This window comes from Bombina bombina, chromosome 6 (genome assembly GCF_027579735.1).
Source record: "Bombina bombina isolate aBomBom1 chromosome 6, aBomBom1.pri, whole genome shotgun sequence".
Taxonomy (NCBI): Eukaryota; Metazoa; Chordata; class Amphibia; order Anura; family Bombinatoridae; genus Bombina; species Bombina bombina.
Genome location: NC_069504.1, coordinates 691450460 through 691470699, shown reverse-complemented (window position 1 = coordinate 691470699; position 20240 = coordinate 691450460). Strand labels below are relative to the sequence as shown.

Here is a 20240-nt window from a genome sequence, read left to right as displayed (position 1 = left end):
GTTTTTAATTTAGTTATTATACTTTGTCTATAAATAAATTGTGTATTGTGAATTTTGAGAATATTAGAGCTGGTGGGTAAATCATTGAGACCAGTTGGTATAAAATGCCCAGAAAATATAGTGCCTTGTGAACTTCAGAAGAAGAAAGGAAGGCCCATGTCCAGCCCATCCTCTGAAACTGCCAGGCACATTTCACATAGGAAAAACACAAAGTACAGTTTGTTGAATAATTCACAATAATATGCAAAGTAAGATAATTGTTAGTTACAGTTACACTGAAATTTGCTAAATAAAATTACCTTGCATATATAAAGTCTAAATGGATTAAAACACAAAGTATAAAGTGTGAATAAAATACAATTTAAAGTACAAAATCTAAAATCCAAAGTTATATTAAAAACAAAACACAGAACTATCAAGTCATGTAGTGTCAAGGCAATTCTGAGGTTGTATTGTATGTCCTAGGAGAAACACATGGACAATGTGTAAGACAATATTTGAACCTTAACTGCAGATTTGGAATGAACTGAATAGTTCTTTAGATATTTATCACTTATATATTGTGTAGAGGGGATTATGCTACATGGTGGGTTCAACACTTTCTGAGGTGGAATGCGATCTTATGATACCCAGCATGAGCAGCAGAATCCCTGCAAGGTTTATATGCGGTAAAGCTTATATCTAATCCTCTATTGCTGTCAGGTGGAAACTGAGCTATAGACAGCATAGAAAATGTAAATTAGCAAATCAATTAGTAAAGAACAGTACTAGTACTACATAAGGTTATACAAAGGAGCAAATGGAGGAAGAGGGAAAGTCAATCTTACTTTATGCAGGAGGAGATGAACGGCTTAAGACTCCAAAATAATAGCCGTATGTTCCACTGATCAGCTAGCTGGAAGCTAGACTGAATGCTGTTCGAGTGAGCTGCGATGAGGTAGATTGCTCCAAGGTCCATGCAAAACCTGATGGAATGTTGGAGTGTGACATCACCGCAGAGAGCAGTTCAGATGCAGCGTGATGTGAGTAGTTGGAGGATTCAAACTGTGTAACAGGAGTATGGTAATGATCTCCTGATAGGAGATATGAACAAATGGATTGAAAAGTACCCAACAAGGTAATAGAGTAGCGTAGATGGCAGGATAACACTGCAGATAGTAGAATTACCAAGCAATGTCTGGAAAGTGAGTACCACCCCTTAAAGGCACAGTAGGTAATGTATATGATCATGACAGAACTCCCCCCTCAAGGATCAGCTCCGAGAATCAAGGCTTTTGTCTATGAGGGTGGCGGCGATGATACTGAGATACCAATTGCGGAGTGGAAAGATTACCCACTGGCACCCAGAAATCGTCCTCGTTAGGAAAACCCTTCCAAAGAATCAGATACTGGAACTGGCCCCTATATCTTCTTGAGTCCAAAATCGAATGAACCTCATATTTAGTATCAGGATCAGGTAGGTTAGACAAAATTGGGGAGGCTGAATCCAAACCACGGATGGCATGATAGGGTTTCAGTAGTGATACATGGAAGGTTGGATGAATGTTCATACTGGATGGAAGGTATAAGGTGACAGCATTTTGGTTAACAACCGACAAAATGTCAAAAGGTCCGATGTATATAGAGGTCAATTTCCGCGAAGGACACTGTAGCTTCAAATTGCGAGTCGATAGCCAAACTTTGTCTCTAACAGAGTAAGAGGGAGGTGAGGATGTTTTTTATCATAATATTTCTTTTGTTGGTATTTTGCTTGAGCAAGGTTCTCCTGCACTAGGGAGAAGAATACAGCGATGGAGTTTATTAGGTCATTGACCACAGGGCATAGACTATCTAGGGGGGTGTCTAATTGGAAGGTGGGATGGAAAACATAGTTTACTAAAAAAGGTGAAAATTTGGTGGATGAATAAATTGCATTATTGTAAGCGAATTCGGTATAGGGTAGCAGTGAGGACCAGTTATCCTGCTTGATATTAGAGAAACAATGTAGAAATTGTTCCACCTACTGGTTGGTCCTCTCTGTTTGGATGTTGGTCTGGGGGTGGAAAGATCTACTAAGTCTATGACTAATCTTCAAGGTTTTGCATAACTCCTTCCAAAATGTGCTGGTAAATTGGGTGCTATGATCTGACATTATAGAATAGAGTTTGAACACATGCGTTATCAATATTTGTACTGTTTCGGAAGCTGTTGGGAGATTTGAGGTTGGTATTAAATGTACTATCTTGCTGAAAAGATCAACAACAACAATTATAGTATTGTTATTGGAGGACTATGGTAGCTTGACAATATAGTCCAATGCAATATCTGACCAGGGCCTGTCAGGTGATGGCAGAGGAAGACGATGCACACATGGACGTTTTCTGTCTTTCTTAGAAACTGTACAGGTTTTACATGTATGCACGTAGTTGTTTATGTCTCTAACCAAAGTTGGCCAACTGAACACTCTATTAATTAGATCTAAGGGCTTATGAATTCCAGGGTGTCCTGCTAAAAGGCTATCATGGGCGGTTTGCAGAACCAATTCTCTTAAGCTTGGGGGTACATATATCATTTTTCATGGTAGAATAATCCATATTCTCTTAGGTGTACTTGTGAGGGAGGGATGGTTGAATTAGAATTTTGACTGGTTTTAAAAGCAGATGTATTGGCTCTCATAAGAGCAATGATGTCATCTGCTGGGATAATAGATGATTCACTGGTACAAGTAATGGGTCTTTCATGGATTCTTGAAAGAGCGTCTGCCTTCACGTTTTTATTAGCAGGTCTGTATGTAATCAAATAATTAAATCTTGTGAAAAATAGATTCCATCTGACTTGCCTAGAGGATAATGTATGATTCGTTTTCAGATACTCTAAATTCCTATGGTCGGTGTAAATCTCTATTGGAATTGCAGTTCCCTCTAAAAGATGATGCCAGTGTTCAAGAGAACTTTTGATGGCTAACAACTCCTTTTGATCTATTGCGTAATTCATTTCACAACTAGTTATTACTCGTGAGTAAAAAATCTACTGGGTTTAAGGGGTGTTTTAAACTTTCTCTTTGTGATAGAACTGCTCCAAATGCGAAATCGGAAGTGTCTTCTTCTGGAACATATTGCAAGGATAGATTGAGGAAATGAAGTATGGGAGCTGCAGTGAATCTTTCTTTTAAGGTATTAAAGACTGAATGTGTTTTATCAGTCCAGAGAAATCTTACATTAGATTTAGTGAGGTTGGTGAGGGGTTTAGTGAGTTGAGCAAAATATTTAATACATTTTCTGTAAAAATAAGCAAAACCCATAAATCTGTGTACCTGTTTTTTCGAAGTTAGTGTGAGCCATTGTCATATAGATTGAACTTTACTGTCTTCCATGTTGATTCCCTGTGGAATAATAACATAACCTAAGAAAGTTATTTTATTAGTGTTTAAAATATTTTTTTCGGGTTTGGCATATAAAAAGTTATCTCTTAAACTTGACAACTGTTCTGACATGTTATATGTGGTCAGTTAGGGTTTTGAATAAATCAAAATGTCATCCAAGTATATGACAAGATATACATCTAATAAATCTTTAAATATGTCATTTATTAGGTATTAGAACATGGCATCACAATATATTTATATAACACATAACGGGTTCGGAAAGCTGTGAGCCATTCATCTCCTGCTCTGACCCTAATCAAGTTATAGGCTCCTTTGAGGTCTAACTTAGTGTAATAAGAAGCACTCTCAAGGCGTTCAATCAACTCAGGTATAAGGGGTAGAGGGTATATGTTTTTAATTGTGCGTCTGTTCAGCTCCCTATAATCTACTATAGATCTGAGACTATTATCTTTGTTTTGTATGAAAAATACTACAGAAAAGAGGGAAAGTCTATGCGCTGGATCTAGATTAGACTCCACTAAAAAAAGAGGTTATCCCAAAAACCTGAAAAGTTACTATATAAAACAAGGGGTCATATATGTGTGCGCCTGTGTAACAAACACTGGCTTAAGATCTAACAGAATGACAATATATTAGCAACATTTTATAAACCATTTTTAATAACCAATTAAAAAATAACCAATTAAAAATATGCAAATCTGCTTCTCATCTCATGTCACTCTCCCTCTTGCTCATACTAGCTGCTGGCGACATTTCCCCTAATCCTGGTCCATCACAACCTCCTAGCCTTTAAAATCCCTGTGTGCCTTTCAATAGACTTCATAAAAAAAACTCTGGTAACCTTAACCGCATTCCTCTTACATCTAAAACCAACTCCCCCTCACTTGTGCACTCTGGAACTCTCGCTCTGTTTGCAACAAGCTCACTTCTATCCATGATCTCTTTATCTCCCACTCTCTTAACCTTCTGGCTCTTACAGAAACCTGGCTCTCTGCTTCAGACACAGCATCCACTGCTGCACTGTCACATGGGGGGGTCTCCATTTCAGCCACACTCCTAGGTCTGGCAATAGACAAGAAGGTGGTGTTGGTACTTTACTTTCCTCTTGTTACACCTTTCAAAAAATACAGCCCCTCTCTTCACTCATATTTTCTTCATTTGAAGCACACATGATTTGGTTATTCTCTCCCCTCTCTATACGTGTTGCAGTCATATACCTCCCCCCCTGGCTCCCCAACTCAATGTTTAGATCACTTTGCTGCCTGGCTTCCTTATTTCATTTCCTCAGACAACCCTGCCCTCATTCTTGGTGACTTCAACATCCCTCTTGACAATCCCACTGCCTCCTCTGCCAAACAACTTCTTCAACTCACTTCCTCTTTCAGCCTGTCACAATGGACTGACTCTCCCACTCACAAACATGATCATTCCCTTGATCTGATTTTTACCTATCGATGCACTATCTCAAATTAACAAACTCCCCTTTTCCTCTCTCTGACCATCATCTTTTAACTTGCAACATCACTTCCCTACCTACAACTCCCCCTCCCTCTACCCCTCACACCAAACATCACAGAAGCACTAAGTCATTAGATCTGCAACAGCTGGCTAGCTCTCTCAAACCTCTCCTCTCATCCATCACCTCCTTTTACTGCCATGACCAATCTAGCTGCCAGTATAACTCCACCCTTACATCGGTCATTGACAATCTGCCCCTCCAACCATATCTTTGAAACCACACTCTCATCCTCAGCCCTGGCATACTCATCTGACACAGTACCTAAACAGATGTTCCCGTACTGCTGAACAACACTAGAGGAAATCTCGGAGTTCAGCTGACTTTCTTCACTACAAGTTCATCCTGAACTCCTACTATTCTGCCCTTAATCTCTATAAGCAACAATACTTCTCTAATCTCATCTCCTCCTACTATTTCCTCTAACCCAAAACGTCTGTTCTCTACGTTAAATACTCTTCTCTGTCCACCCCCACCTCCTAATACAACCTCTCTCTAAGCTCAAGATTTTGCCAGCCACTTCAATAGCAAAATTGACTCCATCAGAAGTGAAATCAGCTCTCAACATACTACCAATCTCTCACCCCCTCAAAAGCTCACAATCATCCAAAACCCAAATATCCAAAAATGCAGATCTTTTTCCCCTGTTAACAAGGATGAAGTTTCTGCCCTTATACTTTCCTCCCACCTCACTACCTGTCCCCTCGACCCCATCCCCTCACAGCTACTCCCCTCCCTCTATTCTACCCTCACCTCCATACTCACACACATTTTCAACCTCTCCCTCAGCACTGGTATATTTCCCTCATCTCTAAAACATGCACTGGTCACACCTATCCTCAAAAAACCTTCCCTCGATCCAACCTCCCCATCCAACTACCGCCCTATTTCCCTACTCCCTCTTGCCTCAAAGCTCCTCGAAATGCTAGTATATGCATGTCTATCCAATTTCCTAACACTAATCTCTCTTCTTGTCCCACTGCAATCTGGATCACTCTACAGAGACAGCAATTGCCAAGGTTACAAATGACCTGCTTACAGCAAAATCCAAAGGCCACTTCTCTCTGCTTATCCTCCTTTAACTGTCTGCAGCCTTTGACACTGTTGACCACCCTCTTCTGCTCCAAACCCTCCAATCCTTCGGCATCTGCGACACAGCTCTCTCGTGGTTCTCTTCCTATCTGACTAACCCTACATTTAGTGTAGCCTTCTCCAGAGCATCCTCTGCCCCATTACCACTTTCTGTTGGGGTACCTCAAGGCTCTGTCCTCGAACCCCTTCTCTTTTCAATCTACAATCTTCCATAATAAAGTCCCATGGGTTTCAATATCATTTGTATGCCGATGACACCCAAATCTACCTCTCTGCACCAGACCTACCTCCTTCCTTACTAACCCGTGTCACTAACTGTCTTTCTCATATCTCATCTTGGATGTCCTCTCACTACCTTAAGCTAAATCTTTCCAAAACTGAACTCCTTATTTTCCCACCTTCTTCCAATGTCTCCACCCCCAAAAGTTCAATAACTGTTGATAATTCCATCATTACTCCTACCCCACATGCCTGATGTCTTGGGGTTACATTTAACTCAGAACTTTCCTTCACTCCTCACATTCAGTGCTTGGCTAAAGCCTGCCACTTCCAGCTTAAAAACATATCTAAAATTAGACATTTCCTTACACAAGATACAACTAAGATTTTAATCCACTCTCTCATCCTTTCCCGCCTCGACTACTGCAACTCCATCCTCTCTGGTCTACCTAGCTGCTGCATAGCTCCTTTACAATCCATTATGCATGCCTCTGCCAGGCTCACCTTCCTTACTCGTCTTCACTGACTTCCTCTTGCCTCTAGGATTAAACACAAAATCCTCACTCTGACATACAAAGCTCTCAACTGCACTGCTCCCCCCTATATTTCAGAACTTGTCTCCAGATACTCCCCCTCCCATCCCCTTCGATCAGCTCAGGATCTCCTCCTCTCCTCCTCTCTTGTTACTTCCTCACATTTCCGTTTACAGGACTTCTCCAGACTGACCCCCATCTTGTGGAACTCCCTGCCTCGCTCCACAAAACTCTCCCCTAGTTTTAACAGCTTCAAGTGCTCCCTAAAAACTCTACTATTCAGGGATGCTTACAACCAACACTAACCTTTCCTAACTCCATTGCTTTCCCCTTGAACCCCTTAGAATGTAAGCCTATGAGCCCAGCTGTTTGCAGATTGCCTTCATAAGAGCCGACTACAACAGTGAAACTCTCGGCAGGGCCCTCTACCCACTTGATCCCTACAAAAGCTATCCTGTATACCGACTATGTTTACAGCGCTGGGGAATCTGTTGGCGCTCTACAAATACCTGATAATAATAATAATAATAATAATAATAATAATAATAATATTGCTAAAGATAACTAACACTGATGCATGCTGGTTAAACAACAATACTGTTATTCATAAAAAAACAGGTAATATCAATTAATAGTATATGTCTAACTATATTGGTACCAATCTATCTAAACAATCTTGTGTTAATTCAGCACCAGCTGGAGAGGTCGAATGGTCTTATAAACCCTTCCCTCAGATTTTCTTTAATGTACATTTTTAAGTGGTATAGTCCGGGTTTAGAAAGAGGGAATATATGTCCACAAGGAATGTCAACACCTGGAAGCAATTCAATAGGACAATCAAACTTTCTATGGGGTGGTACATTTTCAGAATCTTTTTTTATCAAAAACGTCTACGAAGTCGGAATATTCTGGAGCTATGCTTGTTTGTGTGGATTGTAGAATGTGGTGGGAAGGAAAACAAGTTAGTTCATAATATTCAGAGGTGAAATCTACACTGGACGTAGTCCAAGATATTAGTGGATTGTGTAATTTAAACCAGGTATGACCAAGAATTATTGGGCATATGGGTGAAGATATAACATCAAACTAAATTTACTAAGTGTGGTGTTTGAGTTGAGTAGAAATTGATATAGGTATCATTTGGTACTTGATTGGGCCGGAGGAGAACTCATTTCCATCAATGACACGCAAACACACTGTTTTTTTCTTTGTGATAAGTGGAATTTTATTTTCAACAGTGAATGTGTGGTCGATGTAATTGGCTGTAGCCCTAGAGTTAATAATCACCTGAATGTCGAGACTGTGATTCTCCCACTGGCAGCGTAGTACATACAGAGGTTATTTAGATGTCTTCTGAGTTTCTCCTGGGGATTAAGTGGTCCCTTCAATAATCTTATGCCCATAGGTTTGGAATGAGCCTTGGTTGAAGCCTTAGTGTATCTGGGTGTGTTGCTAGGTGTGACTGAACACCTAATAGGGTAGTCATTTATGTTTCGTTCCAGTCTCCTTTCCCTTAAACATCTGTCTAAGTTTATACTTAGATTAATTAACTCTTCAAGATAGTCTGGCATGTCAACTTGAGCTAATTCATCTTTAAGGGGGTCGGAGAGACCAAGGCGGGAATTGATTTTTTAAGGATAAGTCATTTCATCCACTGTCTTCAGACCATTTTCTGAAGTCAGTGATATACTCCTCCACTGGCCTCTTTAGTTGCTTAAGTGCTCTCATTGCTGTTTCAGCTGTAAGTTGTTTGTACGGGTCCTCATACAACTGAGACATTGCTTCAAAAAATAGGTCTAAAGACTGTAAGATAGGATCATTGGTCTCAAAGTGAGAGTTCTCCCAAATGCGTGGTTCACCCTTAAGATATTAAATAGTGGTTAATACCTTAGAACGGTCTGTAGGGTATGTTTTGGGTCTCAAGTCAAATAACAATAAACAAGCATTCTTGAACTCCCTGAACAACTTACTCTCACCACTAAACTTTTCAGGGGGGCTGACCTGTAGTTCCGGTTGATTATCTATACGCTGTTTGTCAGCAATTTCATTTATATGGGCTTTTAAGGAGATTTTCCTGTTGTAAGGCTGTGCATGTCTGTGCTAATGTTTCCACCCTTTGAGTGAGTGACTGCACATGAGATACCGAATCTGCTGGATTCATGCTTATCAAGACAATTCTGAGGTTGTATTGTATGACCTAGGAGAACCACATGAACAATGTGTAAGACAATATTTGAACCTCAACTGCAGATTTGGAATTAACCGAATAGTTCTTTAGATATATATCACTTATATATTGTGTAGAGGGTATTATGCTACATGGTTGGTTCAACACTTTCTGAGGTGGAATGCGATCTTATGATACCCAGCATGAGCAGCAGAATCCCTGCAAAGTTTATATGCGGTAAAGCTTATATCTAATCCTCTATTGCTGTCAGGTGGACACGGAGCTATAGACAGCAGTGGAAAAGTAAATTAGCAAACCAATTAGTAAAGAACAGTACTAGTACTACATAAGGTTATACAAAGGAGCAAATGGAGGAAGAGGGAAAGTCAATCTTACTTTATGCAGGAGGAGATGAACGGCTTCAGACTCCCAAAGAAAAGCCATATGTTCCACTGATCAGCTAGCTGGAAGCTAGACTGAATGCTGTTCGAGTGAGCAGCAATGAGGTAGATTGCTTCAAGGTCTGTACAAAACCAGATGGAATGTTGGCGTGTGACGTCACCGCAGAGCGCACTTCAGATGCAGCGTGATGTAAATAGTAGAGGATTTAAACTGTGTAACAGGAGAATGGAGGGTAATGATCTCCAGATAGGAGAGATGAACAAACGGATTGAAAAGTACCCAACAAAGTAATAGAGTATCTTAAAAGTCTTGAAAGTGTAATGGGATTAAATACAGGTGTTGGAAGAATGAGTACCACCCCTTAAAAGCACAGTAGGTAATGTATATTATCATGACATATAGTCAGAGACATATCTACAGAGGTTTCAAATGACAACAGACCCACACCTCTAGGGAGACTATATGACCATGCAATTAGCAGTGAAGACTCCTCCATAGACGAAGTTGGGGCAAAGCCCCATCAGATTTTTTTTAGGAAAATAAAATATAAAGAAATTAAAATAAAAAAATTCTTGCATTTGCAAAGTTCTCTACACACAGGGAGTTTTTGTAATCTGCGTTGTCTGAGAGAACGTTGCTTATGTTCATTCTCTGCCTTTAAGTGATTTCTGATATCAGTTAACATAGGACAAAGAGACAATCTTTTAACTTCCCATTGGGTCAAAGGAGCATGTGGAGGGAGGTGCGCTGAATGCTGCCACTGTGTTTGTTGGAGGAGGGTGGGATACAGCAGGTTAGTGTGTGGGCAATATTCTGATAGTGGTATTTCTCATAATCTTGTAAAAATAATCGCATAGTGTATTAGCGTCATGCAGCATTTTTTTAATGTAGGAGCTGCAAGTAGCATATATCCGCGACCAGCCAGGAGCATGATGTGTATTTTTTCCTACTGTGAACAATCAGTGAACAATCAGATAAGGAACAAGCCTGTGAGAGGTACCTGCATCATTTCTTGACCCTCTAAGGGCACACAGCTTAAAAGGGGCATAAAAGTGCAAAAAATAAATTTCTCTAATGTGTGAGAATTTTATTATTACACTTTTCTTTGTATATAACTGTGTTTAATCCCTGCAAAGCAGAGAAATGCATATAGTTAAAGTTATATCCAGAGTAGCAATGGCCTACTGCAGCCTAGCTATACACATCTGGTGAGCCAATACAATATATGTGCAGACACCAATCACCAGCTAACTCCCAGTAGTGCAATGCTACTCCTAAGCCTACCTAGGTATGCTTTTTAAACAAAGATTGCTAAGAAAAAGAAGTAAATGGAATAATAGAAGTAAATTGAAAAGTCTCTTACAAATTTATGCTTTATCTGACCATGAAAGTTTACATTTGACTTTTGTGTTGATTTATGGAAATTGTTGTCAGGGTATTAAAGATGTCCATCAAAATATTTGTACAAAAAGGCTGCACAAGTGCATATCACCTGGCTTAGACTAAAAAAGAGGAAAGGTTAACTCATAGGGGTAGATTTATCAAGCGTCAGGCGGGCATGATCTGCTGTAGCTGATCATGACCGCTCAACAACATCGCTAAATGCAGACAGCATACACTCCTCGGCATTCATCATTTTGCACAAGCCTGAAACGGAAGTTAAGAAGCAGTGGTCGTAAGCCCGCTGCTCCTTAACTTCTCCGCACCTTCTAGGTGGCGGACTGAATCCATCCTGATCCAATACCGACCATTGATAAAGCTACCCCTCAGTATTTACATATTGTACACTGTGCAAAAGGCACATGAATACAGCTTTTATGATTGGATCTCATTTCTCTGCTTAGTATGTCTGGCTTTTGTATGTGATTCTTTCCTCCCATTTGTCTTATGCTCTGTTCTCTATCACCTCTCTGCCTCATTTATTTTTATTTCAGATTCAGGTAGATCGTATTCCAGTTGAAATATATCACACATTTTATCCACAAAAATCTCCCTCATCTTTTTGGAGCATTTCATAAGAATAATGGTTAAGAGCTTTCTAAAAGAAACATTTGGAACATAATTTATTTCATTATTTGCAAAAACACAAACAGTATTTATTTAACAGAAATTCTTTTTTATTGAAATGATTACCATTGGTGTGAAAATACAGTAAAGGAAAATCATAGATCATTCAAACAGACAAACCAGAACTTACCTTTAGTTTAATTTGGCCGTTCTCATACACAATATATTTATTAGTTCCCACTTTCTTGAAAGTACATAAAAGATTGCCATTCAAAGAGTAGATACTCATTATATATTGGTCTGTAGATTTAAAGCATACAGAATAAAGTTACGGAGATGTAAAAAAAACCATTAATATACTTTTGTACAACATTGATTTCTTATTCATGCAAATCCACTTTGTGAGCTGCTGGTGCAATGCTGAATATGGAGAGTGTATTGCTCTCCGCATTCAGCGAGGTCTTGCGGACCTGATCCGCAGTGTCGCATCAGGTCCACAAGACCTTTATTAAATAGGGGCCATTGCCTTAATTTGGAATATAGTGGCCTTTACCAAATGTAATACTGGCCTCATACTTATGGACAGGAACTTGAAATGTCTTTAAAAGCCCACTCTGCCTCATGCATATGTTTGTAGCAGTAAAAAAGTATAATGGAGACACAACTCAACATCAAAAGAAAGGTTTCTAAAGACCTCTTCAAAGGTGAGCAGAGAATGGGATTTATTATTTAAAAAACAAACATTCATTAGAACGTGCAATTTTTGCATTAGAGACAAGAGCTTGCTATGGGAGCTAAAAAATGCAAGCAGAATGGAGTGCTAATATCACTTAAAGGGATAAAAAGGTCAAAAATTAAATGTGATCAGATGTATTTCAATTTGAAATATAAGCATTTTTGCAATATACTTCCATTAACAAAAATGATTCACATATCCTGTGAGGGCCCAGTATTTAAACACCATGGGGCAAATTTAACAATGTGCGAGCAGACATGATACAAAGAAGCGTATTATGTCCGCTGCACATTGCGGCACATCGATAAATGCTGACAGCATACGCTGTCGGCATTTATCATTGCACCAGCAGTTATTGTGAACTGCTGGAGCAATGCTGACCCCTGCAGATTCACGGCCAATCAGCCGCTAGCAGGGGGTGTCAATCAACCCAATCGCATTTGATCGGGTTGATTTCTGTCCGAAGCCTCAGAGCATGCGGACAAGTTATGGAGCAGTGGTCTTTAGACTTCTTCATAACTTCTGTTTCCAGGGAGCCTGAAGGCTCGCTGGAAACAAGGGGCATCAAGCTCCATACAGAGCTTGATAAATATGCCCCCATGCCTTCTCGGAGGGTAAGCAGTAGCTTCTATGACACATCTATGACATTTACTTATTTAGAAGCAATACACACCACTGCCAACTCTCTGAGCATGCTTTGGGGCCGATTTAACAACCCCCGAATGCATAGGAATGCATCTGTTTCTGTTTGAGCCTTCAGTCTCACCGGAAACAGGAGTTAAGAAGCAGCGGTCTTTAAGACCACAGCTCCTTAACTCGTCCGCCACCTTTGAAGAGGTGGAAAGCAATCTGCCAAAATGAATAAGCCATGTGTAAAAAACTAAGTACACCTTATCATTCAATAGCTTGAAGAACCACTTTTAACAGCAATAACTTGAAGTAATCATTTTCTGTATGACTTTATCAGTCTCTCACATCATTATGGAGGAAATTTTGCCCACTCTTCTTTACAACATTGCTTCAGTTCATTGAGGTTTGCAGGCATTCGTTAATGCACAGTTCTCTTAAAGTCCTGCCACAGCATTTCAATTGGGTTGAGGTCTGGACTTTCACTGGGCTATTGCAACACCTTGATTCTTTTTCTTTTTCAGGCATTCTGTTATAGATTTGCTGGTGTGTTTGGGATCATTGTCCTGTTGCATGACCCGATTTTGGCCAAGGTTTAGCTGTCGGACAGATGGCCTCACATTTGACTCTAGAACACTTTGGTATACATTTTTGTACTTTAGATAATTTAATTTAATTTAGGTAATTGTATTTAATTTAGTTCATTTATTTAATTATAGTGTAGTATTATATGTTAGTGTAACTTAGGTTAGGTTTTATTTTACAGGTAAAATTGTCTTTATTTTAACTAGGTAGTTATTAAATAGTTAATAACTATTTAATAACTATTCTACCTAGTTAAAATAAATACAAACTTGCATGTAAAATAAAAAAAAAATCCTAAAATAGCTACAATGTAACTATTAGTTATATTGTAGCTAGCTTAGGGTTTATTTTAAAGGTAAGTATTTAGTTTTAAATAGGAATAATTTAGTTAATGATAGTAATATTTATTTTGATTTATTTAAATTATATTTAAGTTAGGGGATGTTATGTTTAGGGTTAGACCTAGGTTTAGGGGTTAATAACTTTAATATAGTGGCGGTGACGTTGGGGGCGGCAGATTAGGAGTTAATAAATGTAGGTAGGTGGCGGCGATGTTAGGGACATCAGATTAGGGGTTAATAATATTTAACTAATGTTTGCGAGGCAGGAGTGCGGCGGTTTAGGGGTTAATATGTGTATTATGGTGGCAGTGACTTTGGGAGCGGAAGATTAGGCGTTAATAAGTGTAAGATTAGGGGTGTTTAGACTCAGTGTTCATGTTAGGGTGTTAGGTGTAGACATAAATTTTATTTCCCTATAGGAATCAATGGGGCTGCGTTAAGGAGTTTTACGCTGCTTTTTTGCAGGTGTTAGACTTTTTTCAGCCGGCTCTCCCCGTTGATTCCTATGGAGAAATCGTGCACGAGCACGTTACACCAGCTCACCGCTGATTTAAGCAGCGCTGGTATTGGAGTGCGGTAACGAGCAAAATTTTGCTCAATGCTCACTTCTTGTCTTTTAACGACGGGTTTGTAAAAACTCGTAATACCAGCGCTGCATGTAAGTGAGCGTTGAGTTAAAACTGCTGGTTAGCCCTGCATAGCCTCGTAATCATTGAATTGAAGTTCAATCCTATTGGCTGATTGGAACAGCCAATAGAATGTGAACTCAATCCTATTGGCTGATTGGATCAGCCAATAGGATTGAACTTCAATCCTATTGGCTGATTGGATCAGCCAATAGGATTTTTCCTACCTTAATTCCGATTGGCTGATAGAATCCTATCAGCCAATCAGAATTCAAGGGAAGTCATCTTGGATGATGTCATTTAAAGGAACCTTCATTCTTCGCCTGGACTTTGTTTGAAGAGGATGCTCCGCGTCGGCTAGATAGAAGATGGACCCGCTCCGCTCCGGATGGATGAAGATAGAAGATGCCGTCTGGATGAAGTCTTCTGCCGCTTGGAGGACCTCTTCTGCCCGGATTGGATGAAGACTTCTGCCCCTCTGGAGGTCCACTTGTGCCCGGCTGGGTGAAGACTGCTCAAGGTAGGGTGATCTTCAAGGGAGTAGTGTTAGGTTTTATTAAGGGGGATTAGGTGGGTTTTAGAGTAGGGTTGGGTGTGTGGGTGGTGGGTTTTAATGTTGGGGTAGTATTGAATTTTTTTTACAGGTAAAAGAGCTGATTACTTTGGGGCAAAAAGCCCTTTTAAGGGCTATTTGTAATTTAGTATAGGGTAGGGAATTTTATTATTTTGGGGGGCTTTTTTATTTTATTAGGGGGATTAGATTAGGTGTAATTAGTTTAAAATTTTTTAATTTTTCTTAATTTTCTGTGTTTTAGTGTTTGTTGTTTTTTGTACTTTAGTTTATTTAATTTAATTGTAGGTAATTTAGTAAATTAATTTAATGATAGTGTAATGTTAGGTGTAATTGTAACTTAGGTTAGGATTTATTTTACAGGTAAATTTGTACTTATTTTAACTAGGTAGTTATTAAATAGTTAATAACTATTTAATAACTATTGTACCTAGTTAAAATAAATACAAAGTTGCCTGTAAAATAAATATAAACCCTAAGCTAGATACAATGTAACTATTAGTTATATTGTAGCTATCTTAGGGTTTATTTTATCGGTAAGTATTTAGTTTTAAATAGGATTAATTTATTTAATTGTAGTAATTTTATTTCATTTTATTTAAATTATATTTAAGTTAGGGGGGTGTTAGACTTAGGGTTAGACTTTGGTTTAGTGGTTAATACATTTAATATAGTTGTGGCGATGTTGGGGCTGGCAGATTAGGGGTTAATAAATGTAGGTAGGTGTCGGCGATGTTAGGGATGGCAGATTAGGGGTTAATAAAATGTAACTAGTGTATGCGAGGCGGGAGTGCGGCGGTTTAGGGGTTAATATATTTATTATAGTGGCGGCGATGTCCGGTCAGCAGATTAGGGGTTAAAAATTTTATTTAAGTGTTTGCGATGTGGGGGGGGGGGGGGCTCGATTTAGGGGCTAATAGGTAGTTTATGGGTGTTAGTGTACTTTGTAGCACTTTAGTTAAGAGTTTTATGTTACGGCGTTAGCCCATAAAACTCTTAACTACTGGCTTTTAAATGCGGTAGGAGTCTTGACAGGAGAGGGTCTACCGCTCACTTCTTCCAAGACTCATAAAACCGGCGTTAGGCAAATCCCATTAAAAAGATAGGATACGCAATTGACGTAAGGGGATTTGCGGTAAGCTCGAATCGCGGAAGAAAAGTGAGCGATACACCTGTACCTGCCTGACTCGTAATACCAGCGGGCATTAAAAAGCAGCGTTGGGACCTCTCAACGCTGCTTATGAAGGCTAACGCAAGACTCGTAATCTAGCCGAAAGGATTATATACCACTATTGAGATTTATTTATTTAGGAGGTTGAGTGACAAACTGTCTTGTTTTGCAGTAAAACAAAAAAGAAACACAGATGACAAAAGGCCTCCATTTTTCCTTCAAACTGTTCTCTTATAACATAATGTAGATTGCTTTTCAAGTGTTTTGGTGCCCCTGTTTCCCCGCGAGCCTTCAAGCTTGCCGGAAACAGTAGTTATGAATCAGCGGTCTAAAGACCGTTGCTCCATAACTGGTCCATCTGCTCTGAGGCTGCGAAAATCAATCCGCACAATCCTATACTATCGGGCTGATTGACACCCCCTGCTAGCAGGGGGCGGCATTGCACAAGTAGTTCACAAGAACTGCTTGTGCAATGATAAATGCAGACAGCATATGCTGTTGGTATTTATTGATGTGCGGCGGACATGATACACTACATTGTATCATGTCCGTCTGCACTTTAATAAATCGGCCCCTATATGCCTTCTAAGTAACCTATGAGGCCACTCTTGAACCTACCAGTACTAACCAAAAATGTCAAGCTGTAGGAGGTAGTCCTGAACAATAGGAGACCACTCTTGGGTCTCAAATGGTGAATCTCCATTTTCTTATTTTAAAATATACATAACAGGTTATTGTTCTTTCAGTAGCTCTCATCCTATTGGCTGATTTGAATTTGAAGAATAAAATCAGCCAATAGGATTGCAAGGTACGCCATTTTTAAATGGCTACCTTGCATTCAACATTAGTATACGGCGGTAACTGTATGAAGAGGATGCTCCATGCAGGATGGGATCAGCTTCCAGGATGGCTCCGCTATGCGCCGCCGAGATGACGATAGAAGACGTCCCCGAGATGGATGAGGGCATCGCTGCCTGGATGAAGACTTCTCTCCGCCCGGATGAAGATGGATGTCTGGACTTCAGGAACCGTGAGTAGATATTCTTGGGTTAGAGTTTTTTTTTTTTTCTTTTATTTTGGGTAGGATTTTGTTTTAGATTAGGGCTTTGGGCTTTTGTAAAAGAGCTGAATGCCCTTTTAAGGGCAGTGAAAAAGAGCTGAATGCCCTTTTAAGTGCAATGCCCATTCAAATGCTCCTTTAGGGACAATGGGTATCTTAGGTTTTTTTAGAGTTACGTTTTTTATTTTGGGGGGTTGGTTGGGTGGTGGGTTTTACTGTTGGGTGGACTTTGTATTTTTTTACAGTTAAAAGAGCTGTTTAACTTAGGGCAATGCCCTACAAAAGACCATTTTAAGGGATATTGGTAGTTTATTGTAGGCTTTTTATTTGGGGGGCTTTTTTATTTTTATAGGGCTATAAGATTAGGTGTAATTGTTTTTATTTTTGATAATTTCGTTTATTTTTTGTAAGCATACGCCTAGATTTAGAGTTTTGCGGCCAAAGGGGTGCGTTAGCTACGCGTGCTTTTTTCTGGCCGCACCTTTTAAATACCGCTGGTATTTAGAGTTAACAGAATGGCTGGGTTTTCAGTGCATTAGGCTCCAAAAAGGGAGCGTAGAGCATAATTTAACGCCACTGCAACTCTCGATACCAGCGGTGCTTACGGACACGGCCAGCCTCAAAAACGTGCTCGTGCACGATTCCCCCATAGAAAACAATGGGGCTGTTTGAGCTGAAAAAAAAACTAACACCTGCAAAAAAGCTGCGTTCAGCTCCTAACGCAGCCCCATTGTTTTCTATGGGGAAACACTTCCTACGTCTGCACCTAACACCCTAACATGTACCCCGAGTCTAAACACCCCTAACCTTACACTTATTAACCCCTATTCTGCCGCCCCCGCTATCGCTGACACCTGCATATTTTTTTTAACCCCTAATCTGCCGCTCCGTAAACCGCCGCTACTTACATTATCCCTATGTACCCCTAATCTGCTGCCCCTAACACCGCCGACCCCTATATTATATTAATTAACCCCTAATCTGCCCCCCACAACGTCGCCTCCACCTGCCTACACTTATTAACCCCTAATCTGCCGACCGGACCGCGCCGCTATTATAATAAAGTTATTAACCCCTAATCCGCCTCACTCCCACCTCAATAACCCTATAATAAATGGTATTAACCCCTAATCTGCCCTCCCTAACATCGCCGACACCTAACTTCAATTATTAACCCCTAATCTGCCGACCGAATCTCGCCGCTACTGTAATAAATGGATTAACCCCTAAAGCTAAGTCTAACCCTAACACTAACACCCCGCTAAATTAAATATAATTTAAATCTAACGAAATAAATTAACTCTTATTAAATAAATTATTCCTATTTAAAGCTAAATACTTACCTGTAAAATAAACCCTAATATAGCTACAATATAAATTATAATTATATTGTAGCTATTTTAGGATTTAAATTTATTTTACAGGTAACTTTGTATTTATTTTAACCAGGTACAATAGCTATTAAATAGTTAAGAACTATTTAATAGCTAAAATAGTTAAAATAATTACAAAATCAGTAAACAAAAAAGACACAAAAAGTGAGAGTTGCACACTAATAAGTAATTCACTAAAGAACAGGTGCTTCCTAGAGAAATACATATGAAACAACATGAAAAAGGAAGTGGGGATTTCAAAATAAGAAATTCCCAAAAGTCTAGGTAAATCCAGCACAACTGTAAGATTGAATAATAGCACTACAAAAAGCTTATATGTCAAAATCAATACAAATGTTTATTAACCAAATGCACAATACACACATTCACATTCATACAGTGGATCCCACACAAAGCAGTGTTATAAAGTACTGGCCAAAAGGTTATTATCTGGTGCACCAGGGAAAATCAATCAAAAAGCAGTCCGTTTAAGACTTGCAGGTATTTGTAATCCAATAAGTGCAGCGTTAATGCAAAAATTAGATGCAGTTATACAATCCCCGGTGTATGAAGACCAGTTACTTCAGACTTAAACCCCAATAGTTACTGAGTCAATTGGTACTTTAAAGGCATAGCATAGGAGGAGCAATAGAAACACGCGTCTTTGTTCACAGGTGCTGTATTCTTTTAAGGCAGTGATATACGGTGTAAAGATGCGTATAACATATTCTACCTGTATTTGTTCACGCGGTCGCTCCTCCTAGCTGCCTCGTTCATAGAATGTCCAGACATCAGGGGTAAGTCACGGTGAGCAGGGGATCTGCTGTAAAGGCTGCCAAGCACGACGAGTCCAAACGCTCGTTTCGCTCCTTCAGTCAGTGCAGCATGGAGCTTCTTCCAGGTGCTAACGACACCTTGATTACCAGCCTTTTTATTGGATGCCGGTTTCCAGAATCTTTTTCATTTGATGAAATTTATGTCAATCACAATTAGCCGCTGTTACAATGTCTTTACAATTGTTACTTTTAAGTGCAGCTAAATTCAGGATTTCTTAAATAACCAAGGTGAAGTGTTCCATAGCAGAAATTGATTAGATACAATTCAATAATTCAGATACTCACTCACACACACATCCACAACAAATAATATATACAAAATATACTAAAAACAATTTTATTTTAATACACCATTGTGCAATATTTAAAAGACAATGCATAATTATAATGTTATGTGTGTCAAATTACTCTAACAACAAATTTGTGCAATTTAGCTCATCATAGTAGTATATATTTACAATTATAATTTATTTTATTACTTTTGAGATCCCATAATCTCTACATATATGGAAATAAATGGAGATGTGCAGACAAAGTAAGGTATAAGGGATTAACCTAAAAAGGAAGCAAATTCCAATTTTTCATTTAAGCCATTGGGAGATAGGGTGTTTAGTTTATACATCCATCTTGTTTCTTTTTGTAAAAGAATTCTATCAATGTCCCCCCCGCGCATGCTCAGTTTAACTGACTCTATTCCAATGAAGTGAAGTTCATCAATTTTTGATTTGTGAAATTGAGCAAAATGTCTCGCCACTGGGCTGTCAATATTGAAGTCCTTTATATCGTCTCTATGTTCTGTAATGCGGGAGCGTAATTCTCTAAAAGTTTTACCCACATAAAAACATTTACACGAGCAATAGAGAAGATATATGACTCCTTTTGTGGAACAATTAATAAAAGAATTAATTTTATATGTGACTCCTGTATTCGTGCTGAAAGTCTTAGTTTTCTGCACGAATTGACAGCAGACACAGTGATTACAGGGGGAACTGCCGACTATTTTTTGGGCATTGC

At 39.2% G+C, this 20240-nt stretch overlaps 1 protein-coding gene across 2 annotated transcripts in view; it reads right to left on the bottom strand.

Annotated features, from left to right (window-relative positions):
• The window catches only part of LOC128663451 (uncharacterized), a 189973-nt gene that overhangs the window by 21530 nt on the left and 148203 nt on the right, over positions 1–20240 (bottom strand). Inside the window, exons 7-8 of one of the 2 annotated variants that reach the window (XM_053717783.1) lie at positions 11491–11600; positions 3293–3361 (exon numbers count right to left, since the gene is read on the bottom strand). In XM_053717783.1, the coding sequence (XP_053573758.1) occupies positions 3323–3361; positions 11491–11600 (149 nt within the window). In that variant the 3' untranslated portion in view covers positions 3293–3322. The remainder of the gene's footprint in view (positions 1–3292; positions 3362–11490; positions 11601–20240) is intronic. The other variant, XM_053717782.1, reaches the window with a different exon arrangement.